Genomic DNA, 26,078 nt, shown 5'->3' on the forward strand with positions numbered 1-26,078 from the left:
TTTAAAGAATTCACTGTTATTAAACAAACACCAAATCATACGATACAAAACTTATTTTTAGTGACAGATTAAAATGTTTATTTTGACGTTACATTCTGCCTGTGGAAAACTCAGCATGGTGGGGGCCTAAGATATTACTGTGATGCATAAAATGGCACAAGAGCTTTAGTGAGGCAAGTGAATTTTAGCATTTTACATTTGCATATTGACAAAGAAAAACAACATTGTGTGGGCAAATTTAGATGCATCGACAACAGAGCTAGGTCACGGCACCGGTTAGTACTGAAGTGACGTTGAGTGGACTGAGCAGACACCGAAGGACTCAAGGCAGATCCACAGCCCTCGCAAACACCAAGGGCGGCGGACAAACGCACCCCGTCAGCAAGACGCCTTCTTGGAAATCTGCACGGCAGAGCTCCGTTGGTAAATCCTGACGCGACGGCGCACCAGCTGTTAATGATGCACGTCGAGCGTGAAAAATGTCCGTTTGACTGCTGCTCAGAGGCCAGTGGCATTATCTTATGTTCGAAACCAATCTGGAATAAAAGTAATTGCAAGGGGATATATTATACATATCACCGTTACATATCAACGTGTTTGCAGTTGTGGCGGGAAAGTGCTATTTACCAAAAGACTGAATGGTGAACATGCCTAATCAAAATAAGCCATTGACCCTGTTGCCCCAAAATGTATCACATTTTTTAACATAGGACTCACGTAAGCTTTACCAGTCACAGCTATGTGACCGATTGGTGAAAAGACTCGAAAACGAGATGTACACCCCCTCCAGTATCCCGATTATTATTCTCAAGAGGCACTGCTGTAGCTTCTACCTTCTAGCTACAGCATTTGCCATTGACTTCTGATGGCATCAGTGCGTTTGCGTGACTCCCTCTCCGTGTGGTGTGCGGTGTGGAGCAGGGGGGGGTGGTTATACAACACAGATGGGCTTCATCTCTTCTTAGGTGGTGCGGGCGCAGTGCGGGGCGGAGTCACGGGCCGGCCCGAGTTCAGTCCTCCGTACTGGTACTTTGGCTTCTTTTCAGCCGGCTTCAAGATCTGGTCGAAAATAAGCAAACGTTGTTGAACAATACGCCATTTAGTTAAAGACAAACAAACATGCTCCGATGATAATAATACACGCATTGTCTTTGAAACTGATTGGCCTACGCCAGAGACAGCCTTGTTTATGGCCTTGTCTCACCACTAGTGTGAGACCAGAGAACGCCAAAAGGCAAGTATCAGAGCAGTTATATATATGGGACCTTTTACCAGTCTCAAAAATTATGAAAAATAAGAATAGGTTTTACCCTTTCTGGCGTTAAGATATTCAAACACCAAATAGATACGTTTTTCAATGGATCAAGTCTGCATTAACCACACATACTTGTGGCAAAATATGCAAACAAATATCCCCTTATAATATATGCATTGCCTTGTCTCAACTAGAGACAGCCATCTCTATGGCATAGTCTCACCAGTGCTCAACCAGAGAGTCCCAAAAGGCGAACAGTAGAGACAATGCAAGTATCAGCACTGGCAGAGCCAGTGGGGGGGGGGGGGGGTGGCATGTGCCCCCCCAATGATCTGATTGAAATCTCTAATTTCGATCGGATCATCGGATTATTAGTAATACATCGGCATTTTTCGACCCCCACTGCCACTGTGTAGCATATTATTACGTGCCAGGGACTCTATGAGATGAAAGGACAATAGTCTGAGTCCATAATTGGCAATAAGTAACGGCAAAGCAGTTATAAGTGACTCACAGAATTGTGCGCAGTTGCGTCTACAGTACACGACTTCCCTGAAGGCAAAGACCTTCAGCGAGCGCGATGCCGATCACACAACGCGGTTCAAATTCGACCCTCGATCGATGGCTGCGCCATCGCCGCACACGCGTCGAATAAAAAGCAAGGGACAAGTCCTTACTTACTAACAACTCCGACCATTTTTCATTGCTGGAGGGGTTGCCCACCCTACCTGAATATCCTGGCTCCGTCATTGAGTATCAGAGCAATTATAGCTCGGGTCGAGCAGTTATATCTATGGTTAATGCAGACTTGATGCCTTGCGAAAAGGTATCTATTTGCGTTTGAACATTGTAAACACCAGCTTTATTGCTAGAAAGGGTTAACCTATTCTTATTTTTCGTAATTTTTGATAATGGCAAAAAAAATTCCCATAGTTCAAGACAACTTAACACTTTCACAAATGCTTCAAAGAAATGGCGTGGCTCGCACCTAGAAATATTTTTTTTTATCAGAGTGTAGTGACGTATATTGAGTCACTACGCCGTTAGCGCCAGCTACTGAGAGATGAGTGGAACTGTGCGTATCACAGCCTCCCTCTGGTACCCGAGAATGTGACAGGCTATGGAAACCCGAGAGGGCACGTGATGAGGAAAAAATAACGAGGGGGGGCCGACAGGTGACGAGAAGGACAGGTGGTGGAAGGCCCCAGAACCTTCTGGGCAGATCCCGAAGGGGACGTGGCCGAGGGCGGAGCGAAGCCACGCTCAGGGGATAAAAAGGGGGTCCCGAGAGCTGAGCGGGGCTGTCTCTTGGAATCATCCCGTCGGGCTACGTCTCTTCCATCTTCGGTCTTCGGTCGTCACGTTCGGCATCGTGGGTCAGGCAGTACGTTACTGCCTGGCCCGGTTATGTAGTTACCCTGTTGGGGTCTAGTTGAGTAGTTACCCTGTTGGGGTCTAGTTACGTGTTTGTTACGTTAAGTAGTAGCCCTGTTGGGGCCGTGTAATAAACGTGTTGCCTCCCAGATAAAAGTGTGTCCCTCCGTGGAACCCACCACAAAAGTGCCGAGGCTGTAGGCATGTAGAGTTAATTTTCAGACGGGCCACCCATGCAAAGATATTTTAAATCGTTGCCTTTATACGTGGTATTCAATATTAAAGTCATGAATAAAATTTGATGTCTGGATAACTTAGCCACATGCAAAACTGCCAATATATATTTGATGTATTTCATGGGTGCAGCCTGCACAACCCCTAGGAATGGTGGCCCAACAATGAAGTGGCGGCCAAGGCAGGGGAAGGCGCTTGCGAGGACATGGGTGAATTGTTACATCACCGGACCTTGGGGGATAGGCAGTGGCTTCCCTCTAGCAGTGGATTGATCATGGTGATCAGGCAACTTGGCAACATATATTTGAAGTATGGAAAGTGAGCAGATTAAAGAACCGCATTTTTTGTGGTTCTTAATTTTTTGCCAAAGATTGGATGATTTGCATAATGCAACACAATTAACATAGTACCAGCTATATAAACAGTCACATTAAATATAGTACGGAAGATTGTGTCGCACAACAGAATAGCATACAAATGTGACTCTACACTTGTGGAACTGCTCTCGAGAACGTAGGAGTATTGTAAATCAAATCTAAACAATTCTTAACCACTACCTAAATACAGGAGACTCTCGATTATCCGCGCTAATGATGGGAAGGATGGCCACGGATAATACAAAAATATCCATTTACCACGGATCTCTTTGACAAAAAATAACTTTCGACCGATCGATGCACTTGCTCAATGATAACACTTTCCTGCTCCTGCGCAGAAGACTCAGTCCACTAAGTGGATGATAGCAGAGCCCCACCAATCAGCATCAATCAAACTCTTACCCACTGTTGTAAAGATATGCAACTACTGTGCTGTAGAGGCGATCAAATTGATTTCAGATTAACCGGAGCACATATTTGTTCGGTTTAAGCACGTGACTTGTAATAAACATATCAAAGAGTAACAATGTATAACTTTTTTAGATTATTTATTTGGGCTTAAGGGAAAATCCATGAGTTATTAATTCATGTCAAAATCTCAGGTGCGTGGTTAATATCCAAATCGATAACCCACCCGCAGATAATCGAGAGCCTACTGTATGTCATGACGGTGCCTGTTACAACTACTGTTTTTAACTATTTGTGACATTTGATTGCTTACATTAAGGCAAACAAATGTTTCATTGAACTGTAGACAGACCTGACATTTCATGGTTCCTAGCAAAAATAACAATCTGAGGCAATGGTCGGTCCCCATCATTTTACTAAGCTGCCGATGGCAGACGATGATGATAATGATGAAGAAGAATGTTTCCAATTGGTACGAGCTGACGTCCCACAGGATACGATGTGACTGGTGTCTCCCTCCCAATAACACCACACTGCGATGTCATCGGGAGGCTGATGCATGACCTCGCATCGCGAAATTACATGACGCACTCTGGGTGTATGCCATGCACCGTCATTGTACTGGGTCATGAGGCCTATTTAAATAATGCAGAATTTTTTTTACCTAGTTTTAGCCAACCCCTTTGATATATTTTTCCCAGTTGTCAACTGGGTTAGTCCCTAACAGCGGCACGACTTTATAGTAGAGTTTTGTTTACATTGGAGGATCGTAAGGGCTCTTACGCAGTATGCAGCAAGGGTTCCGCAGCATGGGGTGTCGTGGCTGGAAGTGTATAATGTCACTTGCGCTCCTCTCAACTACAGGAATAAGCCAAATATATTTGTACATACAGTAGATCATCGATTATCCGGTGGTTTCGGGGTGGGAGGGGGTGCCGGATTTTAAAAAATGCCAGATAATTACTCATTATAATAATTATTATTTTAAATTATTTGTGCACATTGCTGTGTGACATCATGTTTGTAGGTGTTACTTTTTTGTCTTTTAAATATGTTTACTATAGACTGTATTTATTGTACCGTACTTACCACTCCAATCTCGAAGACTCTGCATCATGGGTTGATGTATACACGTGCAGTATTTTTATTGTTTAAGTTGTATGTAGTGTATAATGTACTCTTTATAATATTTTACACCGAAATCAAGCGTAGCTACTTTGTTTGTCACGTGCACCATGCCGATCGCCGGATTGGGTTGCAGCCTTTGGAGCGGTTTTGCCAATTTCACCTGATCGGCCCCGGGACCACCAGATAATGTTGGAAGCAGCCAGATAATCAACGATCAACTGCATTTAAAATGAGGACTTGGTGCACCAACTGCATCCTTAAACATTCATGCGAACGGGAATACGCCGCAGCAACGCAGCGAGGCGCACCTGGAAGGAGCACATGAGCGTCTCGTCAACGCTCATCATGGCCCCCGCGTTGTCAAACTCTCCGCAGTAGTTGGGGGCGGAGAAGAGCGTGACCAGCTGGCGCTTGGCAAAGAACTCGTAGCCATCTTCGACGACCTGCAGGCCATTGGGGGGGCGAGGGGATTGGTGAGGGAGAGTGTGAGAGGGTGAGGGGGTAACGCACACCGCCAGTCACGAGTGACCACCGTGGCGGCAGACCGGCTGTCATCCATAGGGACGACTTAACCAAAACAATTCTGTATACTGAGCATGTTACAAATAGCATTTTGGTTATATTGATAAAAGAGGCCTTTCATCGATTATGTTAAAGTGAATCATACGAATCCTTACATGAGCCACGAATAACCAATTGGGCTAAACAAATAAAAATTATGATCTTCCAAGAAATAACCTTGAGACTCAATGGTGCGTTCCAACGCTATACTTTGTGAAAGGCAGCTCAATGGTTCGTTCCCACCTAGAAGGCGAGCCATCGAAAAAAAACGTACGTACATGCATATTGCAATGTGCCCTCCACTCACGAGGTCCAGTCAGTGTCTCCCAGTACCAGAATTATCATGCAAACTATCAACTATCCCTCAATCCTCATCTACCACCCTCCTGATGGCAGCATCATCAGCTTCTTCAATGAGCTTCCTTTCCAAACTTACTTTATTCTTCTCCCCTGATGTGACCTACCGCTTGGTGCTTGCAGGATATTTAAACCGTGCAAGCCCGGCTTCAACCACCATCGACGGTCGTCACAAGGAAACTTTGGCTCTTACCACAACTTGTAAATTTTCCAACTGCTGGCCCAATCTGAGTATCTTTCTTTATTGATCCGGACTTCGGCCGGTGCGAATCTCCGATCGAGTATATCCTTGTCGGCTATTCTAATCACTTCTCTACACTTGGCCAGGCCTCCCATTATCAAAACTACTGACAACTCACACAACAACCTTAGGAGGCATCGAATTTCCCAAATTCTTCAGCATCTATTCACCAACTGCCTCTCCATGTTTTCCCCCTTCTCCCAACCCGGATGTTTGTGCCCATAAGCTCGAAGGTGATCTCAGGATAGCATTGGACAAAATTGGCACCTCTCAAACTTCGAGCCACACGCGCGCATCATCACACAATTCCAACCGGCTCTCCACTGAAGCCATCCGTGCCAAGCAAATCAGGGGGCATTGGGGAATGGACTGACTGTAATCGCACAGTAGGCTCACCACCAACTAGACCCAATACAGAGCATCCTGCAAGAGAGCAAACGCGCCGATTATTTGCATCGCGCACCTCCACAGGAAGAAAGCCCTCGTGACCATTGGAAAAGCCATAAAAAGAAACCTCCTCCATCCCAAGCATCAGGCTGGCCCTCCAGTCAAAATGACCCACAAACGTCAGTGAAGCTCGCAACCTCTTTCAGCAAAAGTACTTTCATCAAAAAACTTTCCACCATCACCAAAGTTGCATCCCTCAAACTTCGCCCACACTCCTCTCCTAGCCGGCCCTCTCCGATTAACACGGTTGGCTATGTACGGTGCAAACGATGTTCAACATATGTACATACATACATACGGCCCCCATCCCTCGACTCCATAGACTACGTTCCTGTCCTCCTCGCCTGTGCTACTGAAGGATGTCTCCACCATAATCCACGCACTTCACATGAAGTTGTCTCCTCCGGGCATCGGCCCCGGTTCTCTGTTCAAAAAGTGTGCCACAGAACTCCCAACAATTATGACCATCTAACACTGGCAAAGAATTTGCGTAGGATATAACGTAAGTGAATTGCAAGCTATAGGGATTTCTTGTTATTACTTTCTAATGGACACTTGCTGGCTTACTTTCCCTGATCATCAAAAACAATATGATGTAACAATGTTAACATTATTAACACCAATAATACAAAATATCATCACCAACAACAATTTGACACATCAACAGCAATAACCAAATATCAACATCAATTAACAATGAGATTGTTTTTCATATTAACATCAACCATATTAATTTGAATATCATCAACACCATGTGTATGAATATTAGCAATGCCTGGAGAACTAATTTACAACCACAACCGAAGCCAGAATATAACCACAAAAACAATTACAACCAAAACCACAACCACATTATAACCGCAAATAAAACAACATAACCCAAACATCCTCAGCCCCCTGCAGTTGACGGCCTAAACATCTCTTGTTGGTCGCCTTATCAAGAGCTTTGGCATCAAATACCATACCTACGCAGATCACTCTCTTCCGTTCACATGTCCATTCTACCAACGCTTCTGGAGTCAAGAGCAGAAGTGGTTCTGGGTACACAATCTCTCCTTGAATGCTTGCAAATCCAAACCGTGATCGGTGCCAAACAGCGCCTCACCGTGTCGACGCCTACTGGCACATTAATCACGGTCTCCCGCTATCCATTTCTCCCACCACATCAACTTCCTTAGCGCCATTCTTGGCTCCACCTCATCCTTTTGACAACTACACCAACCGAATCATCACATCTTCCAACCACCACTTCAGGGCCCTCTGTCATGTATACGTCCACTCATCACCTCTAAAATTGCCGATACCCTCGCCTGTAGAATAGTCGGGTCTCACCTCGACTATCCCGTCCCTCCGATTTAGCACGTTTGGCTACGTACAGTGCGAAAGAAGTTCAACATCCACAAATGCATACATTACAACTCCGTCCTTATTCAATCTCCATCGAGCAACCTCAAGTAACTCCAATGGATGTAAAACAATCTCGCCCCCGCGTCGTTCTCTGCACCTGTCATCCTTCACCTCCCTCCACTCCGCCCCACTGGCTTCCCCACCATCACCAGAAGCAGGGTCAGCTATAAGATGTCCTGCTGCCTGTGGCACCTGACCTCTACTTTTGGTCATCATCCACCACCGTATCTCCCTTCACAACCGGCCACCCTGCACAACAGCTCACGGCAGGACCCTCTGCAGCGGCGCAACTCACAACCTCCTCTCTCCACCGAGGACGAGAACCGTCACATTGCCAGGCGTCGTTATTCAGTGGCAGCCCACCTGCCATCCAGAATGCCATCCTGCTGCACATTTGCAGCATACAATCTACACAGACTTTTAATGTACGTATGTACAGTAGATTATATTATCGATTATGTTCCGGCTTCGGGGGGGGGATTGTCAAAAACGCCAGATAATTATCATTACATCACGATTTAGAATAGCTTATTTGTGCATATTGTTGGGTGACGTTATGTTTGCAGGTGTTGCATTTTTTTTGTGATTTAAATTTGTTTACTATAGGAAATTTCAGTAAATAAACATACACATAGGCAAAAATAAATATGCTACTTTAAAAAGTTACTGTATTTACTGTACCATACTTAGAACTCAAATCTCAAAGACTCTGCATGGGGTGATGAGTACATGTACAGAGTTTTCATTGTTTTAAGTTGTATGTAGTGTATAATGTACTGTATATAATATTTAACACTGAAATCAAGCGTAGCTACTTTTATTGTCATGCACACGGTGCCAATTGCCGGACTGGTTCCAACATTTGGAGGGGTTTTTCCGGTGTTGACGGATCGGCAGGGACCACCGGATAATCAACTGCATGTTGAACTTCTTTTACACCGTACATGGCCAACCGTGCTCATCGGAGGTGGGGGGAAGGACAACAAACAAAAATCTCCACCTCTATTGCCTGGCATTCAAGTGACACGGAGCTTGGCTCTGTGTCTCAAGAGTTATTGTAATGCGAGCAAGGATTGAGGGGGGGCGGAGTCTGGGTCACGTGGGAGAGAGGATTTAGGGGGAGAACCGGAAGGGGAAAGGGGAGTTGAGACGGAGTGAAACAGGAGGAGGCCACGCTGGGCAGGACGGAGAGAGTGGCGCGGTCGCCACGCGATGGAAGACGTCGACACCGTCAGCCATCGGTGTCAGACGCAGAGAGCTAGCGGCTGTGGGAGGCTAGCTGTGTACGGGGCAGCAGTGAAGCTAGAGAGCGGAGCAGCGGTGTGGCTGCAAGGTGGAGCAGCAGGGAGACTGCCTAACGGAGCAGCAGGGAGACTGCATATCGGAGCAGCAGGGAGACTGCATATCATGGCAGCCGAGTGACTGTGGAGAGATCGTCGGGAGGGACGCGGGCCTGAGCGAGGACGCCGTGGTAACGAGATTCTACGAACCCAATAAAGGACAACGGAGATCGACATCTGAGAGAGAGTCCTTTATTACATTATGATCAATTATGTGTGTGAAATACTGTGCATGTTACAAATTGCACCATGATTATATTTGTAATAAAGGACTTCTTCACACACAATGTCGCTCTCCGTTGGTCCTTTATTTAGATTCTTCTCCTCCGCACCCCGCTGGCCTCCTCCTCGGACCAGCGTCTCCTCTCGCGTGCCACGCACGCCCTGCTAGCCCCTCCGCTAGCCCCGTGCACCCCGCACGCTCCGCTAGCCACTCTGCTGGCCCCGTGCACTCCGCACGCTCCGCTAGCCACTCCGCTGGCCCCGTGCACTCCGCACGCTCCGCTAGCCACTCCGCTAGCCCCGTGCACTCCGCACGCTCCGCTAGCCACTCCGCTAGCCCCGTGCACTCCGCACGCTCCGCTAGCCACTCCGCTAGCCCCGTGCACTCCGCACGCTCCGCTAGCCACTCCGCTAGCCCCGTGCACTCCGCACGCTCCGCTAGCCACTCCGCTAGCCCGTGCACTCCGCACGCTCCGCTAGCCACTCCGCTAGCCCGTGCACTCCGCACGCTCCGCTAGCCACCCTGCTAGCCCCGTGTGCCCCGCACACTCTTCTCTCGCTCCTCACACCCTGGCCGACGGTGTGCCAAGCCCCCATCAGCCACGTGGCTGATGGCGCGGCGGCCACCCAACGTGGTCCCGCCTCTTCACTCCATCGACTGGCCCTGATCTCTTCCGGGCTCCCTCCTATAACCTCTCTCCCACGTGACCCTGACTCCTCCCTCTCGGATCGTCACATCCGGCCTTCCCATTTACGCTCGCATTACATATTTATAAAAAAAAAAAAGGCCTATGATTAAGAGATGCCTGTTAAAGTTAATTACATACGAAACCTTACTTTAGCCAGGAATAACGAACTGGGCTAAACAAATAAAAATCATGGTCTTCCAAGAAATACCCTTGAGACTCAATGGTGCGTTTCAACGCTATACTTTGTGAAAGGCAGCTCGGTGGCTCATCCCCATCTAGAAGGGCTAGCCATCGAACAAAGATGGTCATGACATCGCACGCTTTCAGATGCGCTTCTGCGCCCATCTGGGACACTTCCTTCCAATATTGGGAAGCCACTGGGAGATATGCACTTTTAAATCATCTAACTAGTTTTTTGTGTTTAGTTTGTTGTCCTTCCCTGGCACCTTCGATTAGCACGGTTGGCTACATACGGTTCGAAGTTCTAACATACATACGTAGAGGCCACGTGTGGCACAGCAGTGAAGGGGGCGAAAAGGAGGAGGAGCATTGAAGGGGGCTGGACCGGTGTGAGTGTGTGGTGTGGAGGTCGGGCGGGCGGGCAGATAAACAGGCAGCCGGCCGTGGGGACTCCTTCACCTGGTGCGCACGGCAGATGAGGTCCAGGTCGTGGCGGTTGAGGAACTTGCTGACGACGTCGGCGCCGAAGGTGAAGGAAACTCCACGGTCGTTTTCTCCCCAGCCCTGCACGTCCTTGTCCGGGTCCGACCACAGCAGGTCGCATAGCAGCCCTTGCAACGTACACACACACACACAGGCGTGCACACCGCGTTCTCTTACAGCTGGAGGCATCAAGATGTGAGTAAATATCCACCAAGGTGTGATGTCAGAAGAACATTTCCCTGCTGCATGCTTCTGATTTTTTTAGTTTTTCAACCAAATCATTCCTGCTTACTACTGTGTTTTTGAACACTTTCCAAACTGACACTCAAAGTGCTAATGCAATAGCTCTGTCCCGTCTGCGATGGGGGCGGTGGGGGAGGTTATAATAATTATCGTTAAGATGATCGAATATGTAAATAAGGGTTCATTGTAATGCTGTGCTACTATTAGCTTCTTGACAACTGGGCAAATTTATCAAAGGGTTAGGACCAAATCCAGCAAAAATAAATCAACAGTAATACGAAGACCGTTGTTGTAATGTGACGTGATGTCACATACAATGCATGCATATTGAACTTCTTTCGCAACCTTACGGAGCCAACCGTGCTAATCGGAGGTGCGGGGGGGAAGGACAACAACGATGGAAGTCCGTGTCACGTCTAGGTGGCGCGGTGATGCGGTGTCCTCAGCGTTGCACGCGAAGTAACCTTCTCCCCCTGGCCCTGCGTGGTGGCTCCGAGCGCGATTGTTTTGCAAGGCCAGCATTTCACGGATTTTGGTTGGATCTCGTCGCGGTAGTCTGGTCGGAAAACCACCCGAACCATGAGGGCCACCACACTGGCTCGCCTCGAACGCGGCACTGAGACGTGGGTGGGTATTAGGTGACCCGGGTGAGAAGCTTACCTGTGTCGGGGACGTCCGTGGGTCTCATTATCCTCCGGATCTGCTCCATGGACTGCAGGTCGGGTGAGAGACCTGCAGAGACAAATGTCTTTTAACCGAAACCCATTCATTTACGTAACTCAAATACAACAAACAATTGGATTCCAATGCCAAAAGCGTTTTACATATTGGGTTATATCTTCTTTAAAAAGCAAACTCACTGAGAAGTTTCAGATTACAAATATTGTGGTAAAGATATAGCAGTCCCTCGGTTAACGGTGACATCCGTTAACGGTTATTCGGTTGACATTTCGCCTCCCGTAGGACCCCCCATGGTTTTGACTAACGTTAACATTGTTGATTCATGGTACGTTCATTTTATGCATGCTGGGCGCCAATTTTGGCCAATCCGAGTGCTCATAAGGGGAGCCTGAGCCATGACCTCAGCCAATCAGCGATGCTGGTTTATTAACGTTGAGACCTCGACTGACTTTGTTTACATTCTGTTTTCGCAGAAATATAATTCCTATATTATATTAACATTTAAATCAGTGAACAGTAGTTTTCGTGTCATAGATTAGAAACTTTAACTGAGGGACTATTGTGTCACATGGCACCAAGTGGCAAGGCAAAATACAATGGAGGGTGGGGTCCACCTGTATTAGGGAAAGTGGGTGATTGAAAATTAGAGACACCTGCAGCAAACAAGGCTTCAATCACCATTCGTGTGGCCAGCTTCCTATACATAGGGACCTCCCACCCTCACCAGGGTATAGCGGAGGGTGAATGGAGGAAGACCCCACCCAATTATGCTCTCGAGCTCCAGCCAGTAGAGAACAGGAGCAGTCCCAGAAAACATACAAGCGTCAAGCTTGGACACCCGGTGGGGAGCAGGGACGCGCAGAGGAACGCAGGGAGGCAGCCTCTGATGCTCCCCTTTTGTGGAGAGGAGCCAGCAGGCGCCGGCTCTCTTCCTCCTCGGACGACGGTGGCGGGCCGGCGGTGGCCCACGGCAAGTGACGTCGAGCATCACTTCGAAGTTTCTTATGAATGTAGCCCAAATTGGGTGATAAACGCCATTTAAAGCTAAACGTGCCTTAAGGGTGTGTGTGTGTTCAGGAACGCGTATTCTCAAGTGTGAGTGTCGGGACATAGGGGTCGTCCTGTGGTATACTGTCAGCGCACCGTGTTGTCCAGATATATGCTATGGTGTGAAAGCAGGCAGGGGGAGCTGGGGTACAAATGAAAGACAAACCAACCCTCTTAAATCGCCTCAGTTTTGGTATCCATTTCTCTCTCACTAGACTCCACCCACACTATATAAGGGTGTTACTTGGCTGACCAAAATATAATAGTGGCAGCAATAAAGGTGAGCCTTGAGAAGTAGGCTAGAACCAAAGTGCCACATTGTACTTAATCAAATGTAACCAAACCTGAAAATCTCTGTCTGTTACTCTTTCTTCAACAGGACATGATCTATGGCTGATGCACACATGAAAGTACCTGCAGCTACATGAACCACCTGAAAAATACACAGGTTTAGGATCGCTACTTACATTCATGGTGGCAAAATTAAATCAAAATACAGTCGCAACTGCATTTGACAATAGGTGAAGTACAGTTGATCATCGATTATCCGGCGCACAATTATCCGACTTCCAACATTATCCGGCAGACCCGGGCCGATTAAGCAAAACCCCTCCAAATGTTGGAACCAGTCCGGCAATTGGCACCGTGTGTGTGACAAAGAAGTAGCTATTGCTTGAATTCAGTGTTAAATATTTTATACAGTACATTATAAACTAGATACAAAAAATAATAAAAATACTGCACGTATATAAATCACCCCATGATGCAAAAACTTCGAGATTGGAGTGGTAAGTACGGTACAGTAAATACTGTAACCTTTTAAAGTAGGATATTTATCTTTGTCCATTTGTATGATTATTTATGCCAATTTCACTTGGTAAACACATTTAAAACACTTAAAAAAAAACACATAACCTAAAAACATGTCGTGCAATAATGTGCAAAAATAAGCTATTTTAAATGATTAGTGACTATCCAGCATTTTTGAAAATCCAGCGCCCCCCCCCGAAGCCGCTGGATAATTATCGATGATCTACCGTATATTTTTTTGAAAGCACATGTTCAAAAAGATTCAGACTACTCGTTATGAAACAAAAACCCCAACTCATCTCACCCCCATGGCAGCAGAAAATCTTCTCGTCCACAATGGCAGCAATGGGCAGGCAGTTGAAGCAATCTGTGAACGTCTTCCAGAGCTTGATGTTGAAGCGCCTCTTACCTGCAAGTAAAAGGGCTCGTCAACCTTCGTGTCGCTTGCACAATTAACGTTCACATTTGATTGCGACAGCTGCCACTGGGACAGCCGTTTAAATGTCTGAGATGTTATATATAAAAAGGCACTTTGATTCGCCTAGGCATTTAAGTGCATAATAAGAGGGGTTTTTTTTCGGTTAGATCGCGTAAATATAAATTTGTCGTTAAAACCACCACCACCTGACACAGCAAACAAGTAAGGTTTGTAAAGTAAATAAAAAACGTGCCAATTAGTTACTAGTTCAGCACACCGATTGTGTTGGCGAGTAAAACCCACAATATTTACAATTCGAGTACGACACATTCAAGTGCCACATATATGCAAATAACACTGTCATTATTATTAATTAATCCAGTCACGAGGACATATTTGTGACGAGGGCAATTACAAAGGAGAACAGGACACAACAGGGGACGCGTGGCTGCTTGGGCGATGGCTCACACTCGTCGTAGAAGCCGTAGATGCGGTTGATGCTGGCACATTCGTGGTTGCCCCGCAGAAGGAAGAAATTCTCGGGGTACTTGATCTTGTAGGCGAGCAGCAGGCAGATGGTTTCAAGCGATTGCTTGCCACGGTCCACGTAGTCGCCCAGGAAGAGATAGTTGCTTTCAGGTGGAAAACCACCGTACTCGAACAGACGGAGCAGGTCCGTGTACTGCCCATGGATGTCGCCTGTGCAACCATGCGCGCAAAACAAGAACAATCTCATTCATCCCATCCCAGTTTAGAATGATACACTTTCAGGGGGAGTAATGTGTATTGAGTACCTATTCAGGATGACCACAGAATACTTAATTATGTAGCCAGCCAAAGCCTGAACCACATAATTAAGTCTTTAAAAAACTGTAACATACAACAGAAAAGAAGTGTGGTTACAAGCCAATACATTACAAACATAACTTCAGTGAAACAGAGAGAAAATAAAAACAAACAAAGAATGCGGACACACATTTTTAAGATATCAGAAAGGTGGAAGGGACGCAATGAGATAAAGAAAAACACACGCGTACAGTGCTCACGAAGCCATGCTGAACTTTACTCGACAGACCCCACCTCCCCCATTAAGTGACCACAGAGCCGATATGTGAGCCAACAAGGTTCCTTCCAAAGGCACCCAGGCCCATTTCCAAAAGTAACCATTGTTCTATACCAGGTCAACTAATCCAGTGGGACCCAGTTTCATTGATGCTTCTGTGGCTGAGGGTGTTTTTTAAACCATATATTTTGCATGTTGTCTATGCTGTTTTGTGTTCCTGCTTATCTTGCTTTGTCATCTTTGAGATGCTGACAAACGTTGCAAATTTCTACCCCAAGATGCGAAAGGAAACTTCACTTGCAGAATCTTCCTTTAGTTCGTTAACCGTTTTAAAGTTACAACAACGTTTAGTTACCATTACATTTCATAAAAGTATTTTTGTTGTGTGTTAAATGTTCCAACTTTCATATCTGAGAAAAACTTCTACCAAAGATCTGAACTTACACAGGTAGACTGATCAATGCCCACTTGCAGTCAAGGAATGGCTAAAAACTGGTTACTCAAGTTATGTTGCTGCTGATGACCTCGTAATGGCTACCCATTCCTAGGCAATACCCTGCTGCTGAATTTATATCAAAGATAGATCCCCCCCCATTATGGCCTTCAACAGACTGTTGGGGCAAGTGCTGTTAGCGAGCACCAATGGAGGCCGGCACAGCACACGAGGGGGTGGGTGGCCAGCACTATGCCCGACCGCCTTTGTCTCCCTTGCGGCGATGTTTACACACCGCACCAGGTACTCATTTGAGGCCAAGTCGATCCCAGGGGAGGAGACCCAGGACCGGTTCAGATAATCGTCACTGGTGTTGGCCGTGAGCGCGCTAACCATTGCACCACCGCTCCCAAATGAAGGCCATGTGCTTCGATACATACACACTCACGACTCTCCTGCACAGAGTGAGACGGCCAAGACTTTTCCTTCTCTCTCACTGTAAAAAATGGCGCGGATGGTGTCCAGTTGCAAAGTGGGACAAGTATCTATCGACTTGCCAAGTCACTTCATAAGGTTGCGTTTGTGGCAATTCTGTCACAACGTAACAACAAACCTGACAGCTAATTTTTCTGTGTAAATGTGCACCCAATTGCAAAACTGTCTGGCAAAATATAATAATTGCAATCTGGACATAAATCATTGATGTTGGTTGTTATATTTTTTATTTTGGTCTGTTTGAATGTCAAAGAAAATGTTTAAAACTCTGGCCATTGAAATCCACGAGTCACCGCATCACAAGCCAGCGAGGGCCATCGAGGGTAAACGCGTTAGGTGCTAAATTTAGCCATTTTTATTTAACTTATATCCCAACAAGTTTGGCCTGCGGTTACAAGGAGAATGTGTTTTAATTGAGACAGCAAATTGAATCCAGATGCCCACCCCCACTTTGCTATGTTTTTCCGGAAACTCAGCTGACTTGTTTACACGGCCGCATGAAAGGTTGCACTGTTGGCCAGTTGCACCACGTCAAAGCACCCCTGTGAGTGTCCTACTCCACACACTTTAGGGGGAACGAGCAATGCACAGAAAATACATTATTGTGTAGAAATGTGCCACTCAAGAGTTGCGCATATGTGATGCCGCCGCCACGAAGCCGTTCGGCAGGCGCCCCATCCCCGACCTCGCCACCACCAAGCAACGGAGCCAACCCCTCGTCCCCCTCACCTCACCTCACATGAACACACCCGCACGCATTCCCCCCCCCCCATAGAGCTGGAAGGGAAGGTCACCTGATCGACCGGTTTTTATCCGAGAAACCCTTATCGGGATTAACTCTCACGGTTTCCGGCGATCAGGGAATTGGACAGCCTCCCCCGACGCTACGTTGCACCGCGGCGCTGCGACCTGCCTTAAGATGGTATGGCCGCGGCGAGGGGCATTCGGCCACCGCGGTTGAAGCGCATCCCCCACACACACCACCCACGTGTCGACGGGGCAAGCAGGGGAGGGACGGGACAGCATGAGTAGCGGGACCGCAGGGGCTCTTGCGCATAGTCACGGATGGTTGGGATAATTACGCTTGAGCGCGCAGGCACCATTGTTAGGGAGGGAAAGGGATTAATTAGAATTTACGCCGCGCAACGCCGCACACTGATCAGCATATCACAGGGTCCCGGAACCGCGGTGCACGTGCCAGAGGGGCGCGAGCCCATTGTTCAGAGCCGACACCCTTTGAGGTAGGGAGGATAAATAGTGGGCGCAAAGGGGAAATCGGGCTCTCTTCTCTCCAGCGCCAGGCGACAGGACGCTCTCCAGTCCAGCGACCCGAACGTCCGTGAGACGCATCGAGGCACGCTGCGAGTACGGGATCAACGAACCGCCGTGGGCATCTAACAGGGAGTAAGAAGGTGAAGTGGGATAATAGCCGATAGATAATGAATCGGTACAGGTTTAGTGGAATAGGCCAGCCTCGTCGACTCACTGATTCAACATTAGTTACCAGGTAGCGAATAATAAATCATTAATAGCGAAGCGTGGCCTCACGCGATCTTGTCGAGCAGTGGGAACGTGTGGGTGCGCGTGTGTACACAGTGGTTCGCCACGTGAGTGAGCGCTGCGTAGAGCGGCGCACGAGTGGGTGTCGCGTGTGTGCAGGTGTGTGCGCTCGTAGTGTGGGGGAAGGGGTCGGTGCGTCCGCAGGCCCCGCTCCGTCTGTCGCCGCCGGGACTCGCGCAGTGTGAGGGCAGCGTCGTTCGCCCTCCGACCCCCGTTTAATAGCGCGTGATCCGTGGAGAGACAACGCAGCGTCTGCAGGTGAACGACGGCGTGCGGCGAGCTATGCCTCTCACACGAGCTCGCGGAGGGACGGACCAGGGAGGGGAGCCGTCGGGCGATGAGCCCAGCGACGGCAGCAGCTGCTCGCAGAGCAGCGAGGGGTCGGCGCACGGCGGAGCCCCTGCCATAGGCACGGAGCAGGGAGGGACTTCGGGGACCAGCGGCCCCAACACATTCATGTTCCTTGCAACGGGCAACTTCGCCAACAGCCACGAGCGATCACCGCTGGATGAATTCCCTCCCCACGTCAGCGTCGTCATAATAATTTTCCATTAGCCATCCGTGGTCTTAGCGATGCCGTGGTGATCCAAGCTCGCTCCCGCACTCGTCACTGCTCTGGTTGTCCTCTCAGGCAAGCTCTCTCTTGGCTGCCATTCCCCACTGGTTTAGTCCATCTGCTATCATCCACGCTCGCGCAAGTCAAACAACTTTTTTTTAACGGTATGGATATGTAAATTTTCATGATAAGGCACTTACTAAGTATGTATGTTATTTACGTACAAATTTACTGATGCAGCAATAATTCAACTTTACTTTTTCGACCAGTGTTAAATATTTTTTTCACAATAATTAACACTACTAAACAGTAGGGGCTTTAATGAGGATAAACACTTCATTTGGGATATTCAAAGGCCTACACAAATAACTAAAAGTGGTCTCACACGATGGGGAAGAAATGAAGATGAGGGGGGATTGCACAGGTAGAAGGGTGAGCAGGAAGACTCCAGGAAAAAAGGGGATCCATAAGCAGTGGACTAGCAGGGATGATCCACTGGCGAGATGTTATCTGCCTCGTCTGGTACACAGGAGGTCGTGGGTTCGATCCCGATCATGACGCCTGTACATTTGGAGTTTGCGTGTCTCTCTCCCCGTGGTCACGTGGATTTTACTCCGGGTCCTCCGGTCTTTCCCTCCATATTTAGAATCATGCGCTTAAGAGTATTTGGCTGCTATAAGTTTCCACATGATAAGCCACTTCGTTGAGCTATCATTTGTGGCCAGGTCGCTTCTGAAGAAGAGCTAGCTCAGTGGGCCTGACCTGATAAAATAAAAAAAGTTTATAGTTTCAATAGTTTATTCCCCACTAAAGCAGGATTGCCAACTGCCACACATTATGCACACGCGTACACGGCCGAGATGCAGCACGACGGTGAGGACGCTCACCGCATATCTTCAGCGGGGCCTCCAGCTCCAGCAGGATGGGCTGGCTGAGGAAGATCTCGCGAGACTTGATGCACAGGCCCCTCACCTCCGCCTCTGTCATGTGCACCGTCTTCCCCGGCCGGCATCCCCGCACTGTGGGCACACGCCGTCAAGTCACTCGCTCAGTTCTTTAGCAAACGAACCAAAGATAAGGGACCATTAATTGCCTTCTTCAATGGTAACTGGAGATTGAGGAATGTGCACCGACATGAATGGGGGATTGTGCAGATGTCGGTAACGAATTGGACCGACAAGATAGGATTTAAGAATGTACCATGGTGCTGATTCATCAATTCACACTGGTTCATCAACATTCATTTATCATTCCATGGGCAGGGTTATTGATGGTGGACTGGGCTGGCCTTTTCACACAACAGTGACTTCACCCGCATGACTGTGTGCGGCTGTAATGACACGGATTGATGTCACAGGCCAAACTCGCGAAACCACAAGGATGGCATTATAACAGAAGAATGGTGAGCGGAGGCTTCTCACCTGCCTTGTTTAGTTTACAAACTGCTCCAAACCCCTAATTCGATTTACCTGATTTTGTGGAATAAAATGCAAACTAGAAAGCTATTCCATTAAGTGAGGCACACTTCTGTTGGGGGGATTTGACTGTACAGTAATCCCTCGCCACTTCGCGGTTCAAGTTTCGCGGCCTCAGTGCATCGCGGATTTTTCGAACTGATTTAAAGGCCTCATTATACCTGTGCAGTAACACCATCATCATCATCATTCATCATCACATTCATAGAACTGCACAGGTCTGTCATCATCGTCATTGTCATTGTCATCGTCGTCGTCATTACTGGAGTCAAGTCTCAAGATACTACTGTCATTGGTGAGTGTAGAACACCATAATACGTATCGTATGAGGGAGAGAGAATGTATAATATTAAGGTTTTATAATTAAATAGATTTAAGTAAAATATATATATATAAAGTATAAATATATATATTTTAAACATTCTGGTACCCACACACACATATACGGAAATTCCTAGGGGCCAATCCTACTTCGCGGATTTTCACCTATCGCGAGGGGTTCCGGTCCCCATTAACCGTGATAAACGAGGGATCACTGTATAAAGAAATGGCTCCTTGGAAACACAGAAATTGGTTCACACATCAGGCACATAAGCTTACAAGACAAAGGTCCCCATATAGCCTTTACCAGACTGCCGGGGTAAGTGCTGTTAGCACCTATGAAGGTCGGCATGGCACACGAGGGGTGGTGTGGCCAGCACCAAACCGGGCCGCCTTTGTCTCCCCAATGCTTATGTTTACACACCGCACCAGGTACTCATTTGAGGCCGAGTCGACCTAGTAGAGGCCCAGGACCGTTTCAGATAATCGTCATGGGTGTGGGCCGCGAGTGGGAATCTAACTCGGGTTGTTGGATTCGTTACGCAGCGCGCTAACCACTATACTACCACTCCCCACATGAGCTTACACCCACCCATGCACATGCCTTTTAAGCATGCCTGCGAATGGTCCGAATTCACAGAAAAACATTACTCTTATAGTTATACATCAAAAATATTTTTCATTTTTTGTTGTGAATCTTACCCAGACATTACTCGGATCTGGGAATGGGTGTTGACAAGTTGCGTAGTAAGTGTGGCAGAGATTGGTTTGGGAGTATTGTAGTTTCCATCAAAGCATGTGAAGTATCCGCCGATGGAGGTAAATAACATTTCCTGATTGTAGTAACAAGGAGCCTATTGGATGTTTTAAAATTTAAATCGGTCCCTATGTAAACACATTAATCGACGATTTAAATAGATAAAACCGCAAAGTAAAGCTCTCACTTCGGCATCACAAACGCCACCACAACAGTTCGTCTCCTGTAGCCCATGACGCATTTGAGTTACGAAGAACTATTTTGCTACACCAAGTGTCCAGCCTTCCTATTACTCCTGAGCTTTGGTCATGGAAATATTTTATCTATTTATGGCCTTTAGTTTAAGGGCAAGGCGCATTTCCATTTTTAGCCAGACGACGACAGAGGAGCGTTTCAGCCGACACTCCACTGAAGCCCTCTTTGGTATTTGCTAACAATCCCTTTGGTGTGCGCAGGGCACTTTTGGTTTTGCAAAGCAATTATTTGAGGTCGAAACGTTCTTTAATAAACACATTTTTAAATAAAAATAGCAAAAACTTAAAGTTACTATAGAGCTGATATGCACTGGTTTTCAGTGAAATTAACGAAACCTTATGTGCTCTTATAATTTAACTAATTACATTATAGATTATACACTTTAAAAAAAATGTTGCCTGAAATCGTACACAAAAATGCAAAGTATCCGTTTTAGATACATGCATAATGCGCTCATTGCAACACATTTTACCTGTGTTCTGAATGCAGTGTATGATGGTAAATTAAGATTATACAGTGCAGCATTGTACACATGTTGAAACAGTGTTATTATATCTTATTCATTTTCCAAAGAGATAACCTATATACACTTTAAAGCTGGTGTCTGAGTGATATTAGTTTTCAAGTCTCCTCGTGCCGAAAGCTAAGGTATCCCCCACTTTCACTGGGCTGCCGGTTCTAGCTAGAGCAAATGCGTTGCGTTTTTTTTGTCCTAGTTGCGATTGATTAACGAGGTTTTAACAATGGGTTAATCGTGTATGGCACACTACCTTTGCTCCATGTCACTTTCACCTAAATACTCTAATTAGATTGCACGCATTGCCCAAATTCACCCGTGATACCATTTTCACGGAATATTGGCACAAGTTTCCTCCTTGTACATAAACTATTAAACTATTTTTTATTTTACCTGGTTAAGGCCTACTGAGCTATACAGCTCTTTTTCAGAAGCGACCTGGCCACAAAGGATAGCGCAACGGAGTGGCTTATCACGTGGAAATGTATAGCAGCCAAATACTCTAAACGCGTGACGTTGAGTATAAATGCGGAGGGAAAACCGGAAGACCCGAATAAAAATCCAGTCGACCACGGGGAGAACACGCGAAACTCCGAATATACAGGCGTCAGGGTCGAGATCGAACCCACGAACTCCTGTATACCTGGTGAGGGAGTTAACATCACGCGACCATGGCGCCCTACATAAATCAAGGCCTCCCACGATTTTGTATTAATGGACTCGAGCCTATTTAAAAAAAAACAGTAACAATGGAGACATGTCACCCTAGCGTAGGAAGAAGGCCATTTCATTCAAGGGAATTTGTTTGGCCATACTTCACCAGAGGTGTTGGTCATAACCAGGCATTTAACTCAGGTAAACGGGTTTATCACACAGTGCGCTGGCCATGTATAAATGAAGGTCATTAATTGTCCGGACTCGCCACAATACATTGTAACGATGGCTTGCACACACCATTGTACAGATAAACGTTCAGTTTAAATTAAAAGCGTAACGATGCACGTTTGTGCAGCCTGATCATTCAACCTCAATTCTAAATTTCAACAGTACAAGCATCACATGAGATGATTACGTTAATTTGTGAAAATATGCAGTTACACTTAGGCTAATTGGACAAACAAAAATTGTGCGTGAGCGAGAAATATTTTTTTACAAGTACCACGTGCGAGCTGATAAAAAAAAAACACGTGAGAACCAATTCTTGAGTCGAATCACGTCTGTGAATAACTCGAAAGACGGCGAGAGCGTTGCTGAGACCCGCAATGTGATCTCCCAGGTATACTGCGTTCAGCCAGCGACCACACGAGACGCTTCCGCCTTATCGAGCTGTCAGCAACGTTCCTTATCACGCTGCGGTGCCCGGTCAATGTTTCATCGGCAGCATTTGGCTGACAGTGGCTAGGAGATGTTAACTCCCTCGCCTGGTATGCAGGAGGCCGTGGGTTCTATCCCGACCCTAACGCCTGCCGTATCTTTAGAATTTGCGTCTCTCTCTCTGTGGTCGCGTGGATTTTTCTCTGGGACCTCCGGTTTTCCCTCCACATTTAGAAACAACATCACGCGTTGAGAGTACTTGGCTGTTATAAGTGTCCACATGATGATAAGCCACTTCGTTGAGGTATCATTTGTGGCCAGGTCTCTTCGGAAAAAATAGCTATGTGGCTCAGTGGGCCTTGCGTGGCAAAATAAAAAAATAGTTTAGTTTTATAACCATACGTAAGTAGGACTATGACCTTAATTGGGCAAAATCAAATGCTTACACGAAAAGTTTGGCAAACAAAACGCATCAGTGTGGATAACGCAGGCAGTTAATGAATGTGGACAGGTATCAACACGATGCAATCGAATCAGGTTGATGATGTGCCTTTGAAAAAGCTGAACTTAGTAAGCATGTGACCAAACAAGTTACACAAGAGTAGTGCATGCTGCCTGCTATAACAGACGAATCGCAAACACGGGATTATCGACCAATTAAAAACCTAAGAGTATTTTACATAGGACGACGGTTCTATCGGGCTGGCTTAATGGCCAGGCTATGAGGGGTGAGTTTATAGCGGCTAGATTGATGTAGAGGCTGGTTATAAGATAGCACTCACCAGGGGGGATTTATAACATGCATATCTGTAATCTGTCCAACCCCTTATCAGTACCTATCTTATTACATACCAATTCAGACCTCATTGGTCACCCCGTGCGCTTAAAAACTGAAAGGTTCATCCTACAAAGTCACATCACAAGAGAGAAACGCAAACAAATGTAACTTTGTTTTGCCCGCATTGAAACGGCTGTACGCCGCATGGCCGTGAGGAGTGAATGTCACTGCACAGAGTGAAGCGCCGTGGGTTGGCAGCAGCTGTCTGTGTGCCGTTTACAGCGCTCTGGTGTGGCCAGGAGCTTGTGGGGAGAGCTCACGCGGTGACCTCACGGGACGAGTTGACACGGCAACTATCACAGGGAGCACAGGCAGAGTTGACGGGGAGAGTTGACGGGGCTATGGGAGAGTTGACGGGGCTATGGGAAGAGTTGACGGGGGGTGGGTGACGCGTCCCGTCGCTTCGCGGACAGCCGAGGCCGAGCACCGCGTCCTCTCTCGCCGCGACCTCGCTACCGTGAGCGCGCGGAGGAGTGACACGGGGAGCAGCAGCAGCAGGGAGAGCGAGGGAGCGACGGCGACGACGAGGGAAGGAGAGCCACCAGCGCTGCTCACCTTCCAGCAGGCGCGCTATGATGCTCTCCACGTTCAGATCCCCGTCCGCCATTTCGCCGCCACCGCCGTCGCCTCGTGACGTAAACAGCAGTGACGTCATCCGCGCCCCGGCATGGGAGGGGTGAAGGGAGACGGGGAGGGGAGAGGGGGTGGGGGAGAGGGGGTGGGGGGCAGGGGGTGAAGGAGAGGGGGTGGGGGAGAGGGGGTGGGGGGCAGGGGGTGGGGGGGAGAGGGGGTGGGGGGCAGGGGGTGAGGGAGAGGGGGTGGGGGGAAGAGGGGGTGGGGGGCAGGGGGTGAGGGGGTGAGGGAGAGGGGGTGGGGGGCAGGGGTGAGGGAGAGGGGGTGGGGGAGAGGGGGTGGGGGACAGGGGGTGGGGGGGAGAGGGGGTGGGGGGCAGGGGGCAGAGGGGGTGGGGGGAAGAGGGGGTGGGGGGCAGGGGGTGAGGGAGAGGGGGTGGGGGGGGAGAGGGGGTGGGGGGCAGGGGGTGAGGGGGTGGGGGAGAGGGGGGTGGCGGAGAGGGGGTGGGGGGCAGGGGGTGAAGGAGAGGGGGTGGGGGAGAGGGGGTGGGGGGCAGGGGGTGGGGGGGAGAGGGGGTGGGGGGGAGGGGGGGTGGGGGGCAGGGGGTGAGGGAGAGGGGGTGGGGGAAGAGGGGGTGGGGGGCAGGGGGTGAGGGAGAGGGGGTGGGGGGGGAGAGGGGGTGGGGGGAAGAGGGGGTGGGGGGCAGGGGGTGAGAGAGAGGGGGTGGGGGGGAGAGGGGGTGGGGGGCAGGGGTGAGGGGGTGGGGGGGAGAGGGGGTGGGGGGCAGGGGGTGAGGGGGTGGGGGAGAGGGGGTGGCGGAGAGGGGGGGTGTTTGGGAGCAGGGGGGTGTACGGGGCGAGGTATCGTGACCCCCCCCCCCGCTCTCCCTGTGCTCGTGGTGTTTGTTGACCCCATGTGACCTCACTGAGTCTTCGCAGTGCTTTCAAAAGGCGAGTTCTGCCAAGTTTGCGCAGTAGGGGGGCGATGTTGCTGCTGTGTGATCCTAGTTGAGTCGTTTTTAGGTGATTCTTCAGCATTTGGGATGTTTGGCCTCTGCCAGTTGCCTTGTACGTATGTATGTTTAACTTCTTTTGCACCGTACGTAGCCACCCGACACAGCCAATTAGTAATGTTTGTCATGTAAACAAAACGTGCCAATTAGTTACTCGTAAACGGCGGCGAGATGTTAACGACCTTGCCTGGTATACAGGAGTTAGTGGGTTCGATCCCGACACTGACGCCTGCTGTATATTTGGAATTTGTATGTTCTCCACATTTAGACTCAACACGCGGTTCGAGTATCTGGTTACTATAAATGTTCACGCGATAAGCCACTTCGTTGAGCTATCATTTGTGACCAGATCGCTTCTAAAAAAGAACCACAGTTCAGTGGGCCTTACCTGGTAAAATAAAACATTGTCCAGTAAAATTCGAGTACGAAGTTTCGCCGGTAGGTTACAACCAGCTTCATCAGGCGACAGCCAGAATTGTACCCCCGCGAGGCGCATGAATCCACACAGAGAGGCGCCAAGTCGGGATCCGAACCCTGCGGCTCTCTGTGGCTCCCTGTGACCCTCGGGTTTCTTGACATTGACTCCCCGTGTCACGGCCAGGTGTAATCACGGACCCAGTACACTTCGTAGGTCCGTGTTGAACTTTACCCGGGGGAAGAGCCCGTTTGCATTCACGCGTATTGCGGGGGACATCGAGATAATGGGGGACATCAAGATAACGGCGGTCGCACGGCCTTGTCGGCTGAGCAGCTGACTGCGCCGCATTCAGTGACCATGCTGACGAGTCCCCAGCGCCAACACCATTCCGCGGTTTGTCTCACTACCGCATGTCAGTAAGTCACATTTGTCTCAATTTGTTGACGGTGCTCAACAATGCGCTTCTTGAGGAACTGGTGGTTCTGCATAATGAATTTGTGGAAAGCTTTTGTACATGCAGTGCCCTCTTTTACGTGTTGTTGAACATTTTTCGTTTTTCCTTCGTGCACTAACGTTTGTGGTACGATGG

The 26,078-nt window shown here is 48.3% G+C and overlaps 1 protein-coding gene across 1 annotated transcript; it reads right to left on the reverse strand.

Annotated features, from left to right (window-relative positions):
• Positions 1 to 54: 54 nt before the first annotated feature.
• Positions 55 to 24,150, reverse strand: LOC144723695 (serine/threonine-protein phosphatase PP1-beta catalytic subunit-like). Its single transcript, XM_078602620.1, has 8 exons — positions 24,042 to 24,150; positions 18,897 to 19,028; positions 14,371 to 14,601; positions 13,789 to 13,893; positions 11,607 to 11,678; positions 10,680 to 10,831; positions 5,085 to 5,219; positions 55 to 1,059 (listed from the first exon to the last, which is right to left on the reverse strand). Exons 1-8 carry the CDS (start codon positions 24,139 to 24,141, stop codon positions 952 to 954), a joined length of 1,035 nt encoding a protein of 344 aa, XP_078458746.1. The 5' UTR covers positions 24,142 to 24,150; the 3' UTR covers positions 55 to 951.
• Between the last annotated feature and the right edge of the window lie 1,928 nt (positions 24,151 to 26,078).

The sequence above is a fragment of the Lampetra planeri genome, chromosome 18, assembly GCF_965212315.1.
Source record: "Lampetra planeri chromosome 18, kcLamPlan1.2.h2, whole genome shotgun sequence".
Lineage (NCBI taxonomy): Eukaryota > Metazoa > Chordata > Hyperoartia > Petromyzontiformes > Petromyzontidae > Lampetra > Lampetra planeri.

What these genes read in the sequence shown, in the direction of transcription:
- LOC144723695 (XM_078602620.1), bottom strand. Translation starts at nt 24,141, where the DNA reads ATGACGTCACTGCTGTTTACGTCACGAGGCGACGGCGGTGGCGGCGAA. An exon ending in CATAGCGCGCCTGCTGGAAG is followed by an intron (nt 19,029 to 24,041) that starts GTGAGCAGCGCT and finishes GTGTGCCCACAG; the next exon opens with TGCGGGGATGCCGGCCGGGG. An exon ending in CACGGACGTCCCCGACACAG is followed by an intron (nt 10,832 to 11,606) that starts GTAAGCTTCTCA and finishes GTACGTTGCAAG; the next exon opens with GGCTGCTATGCGACCTGCTG.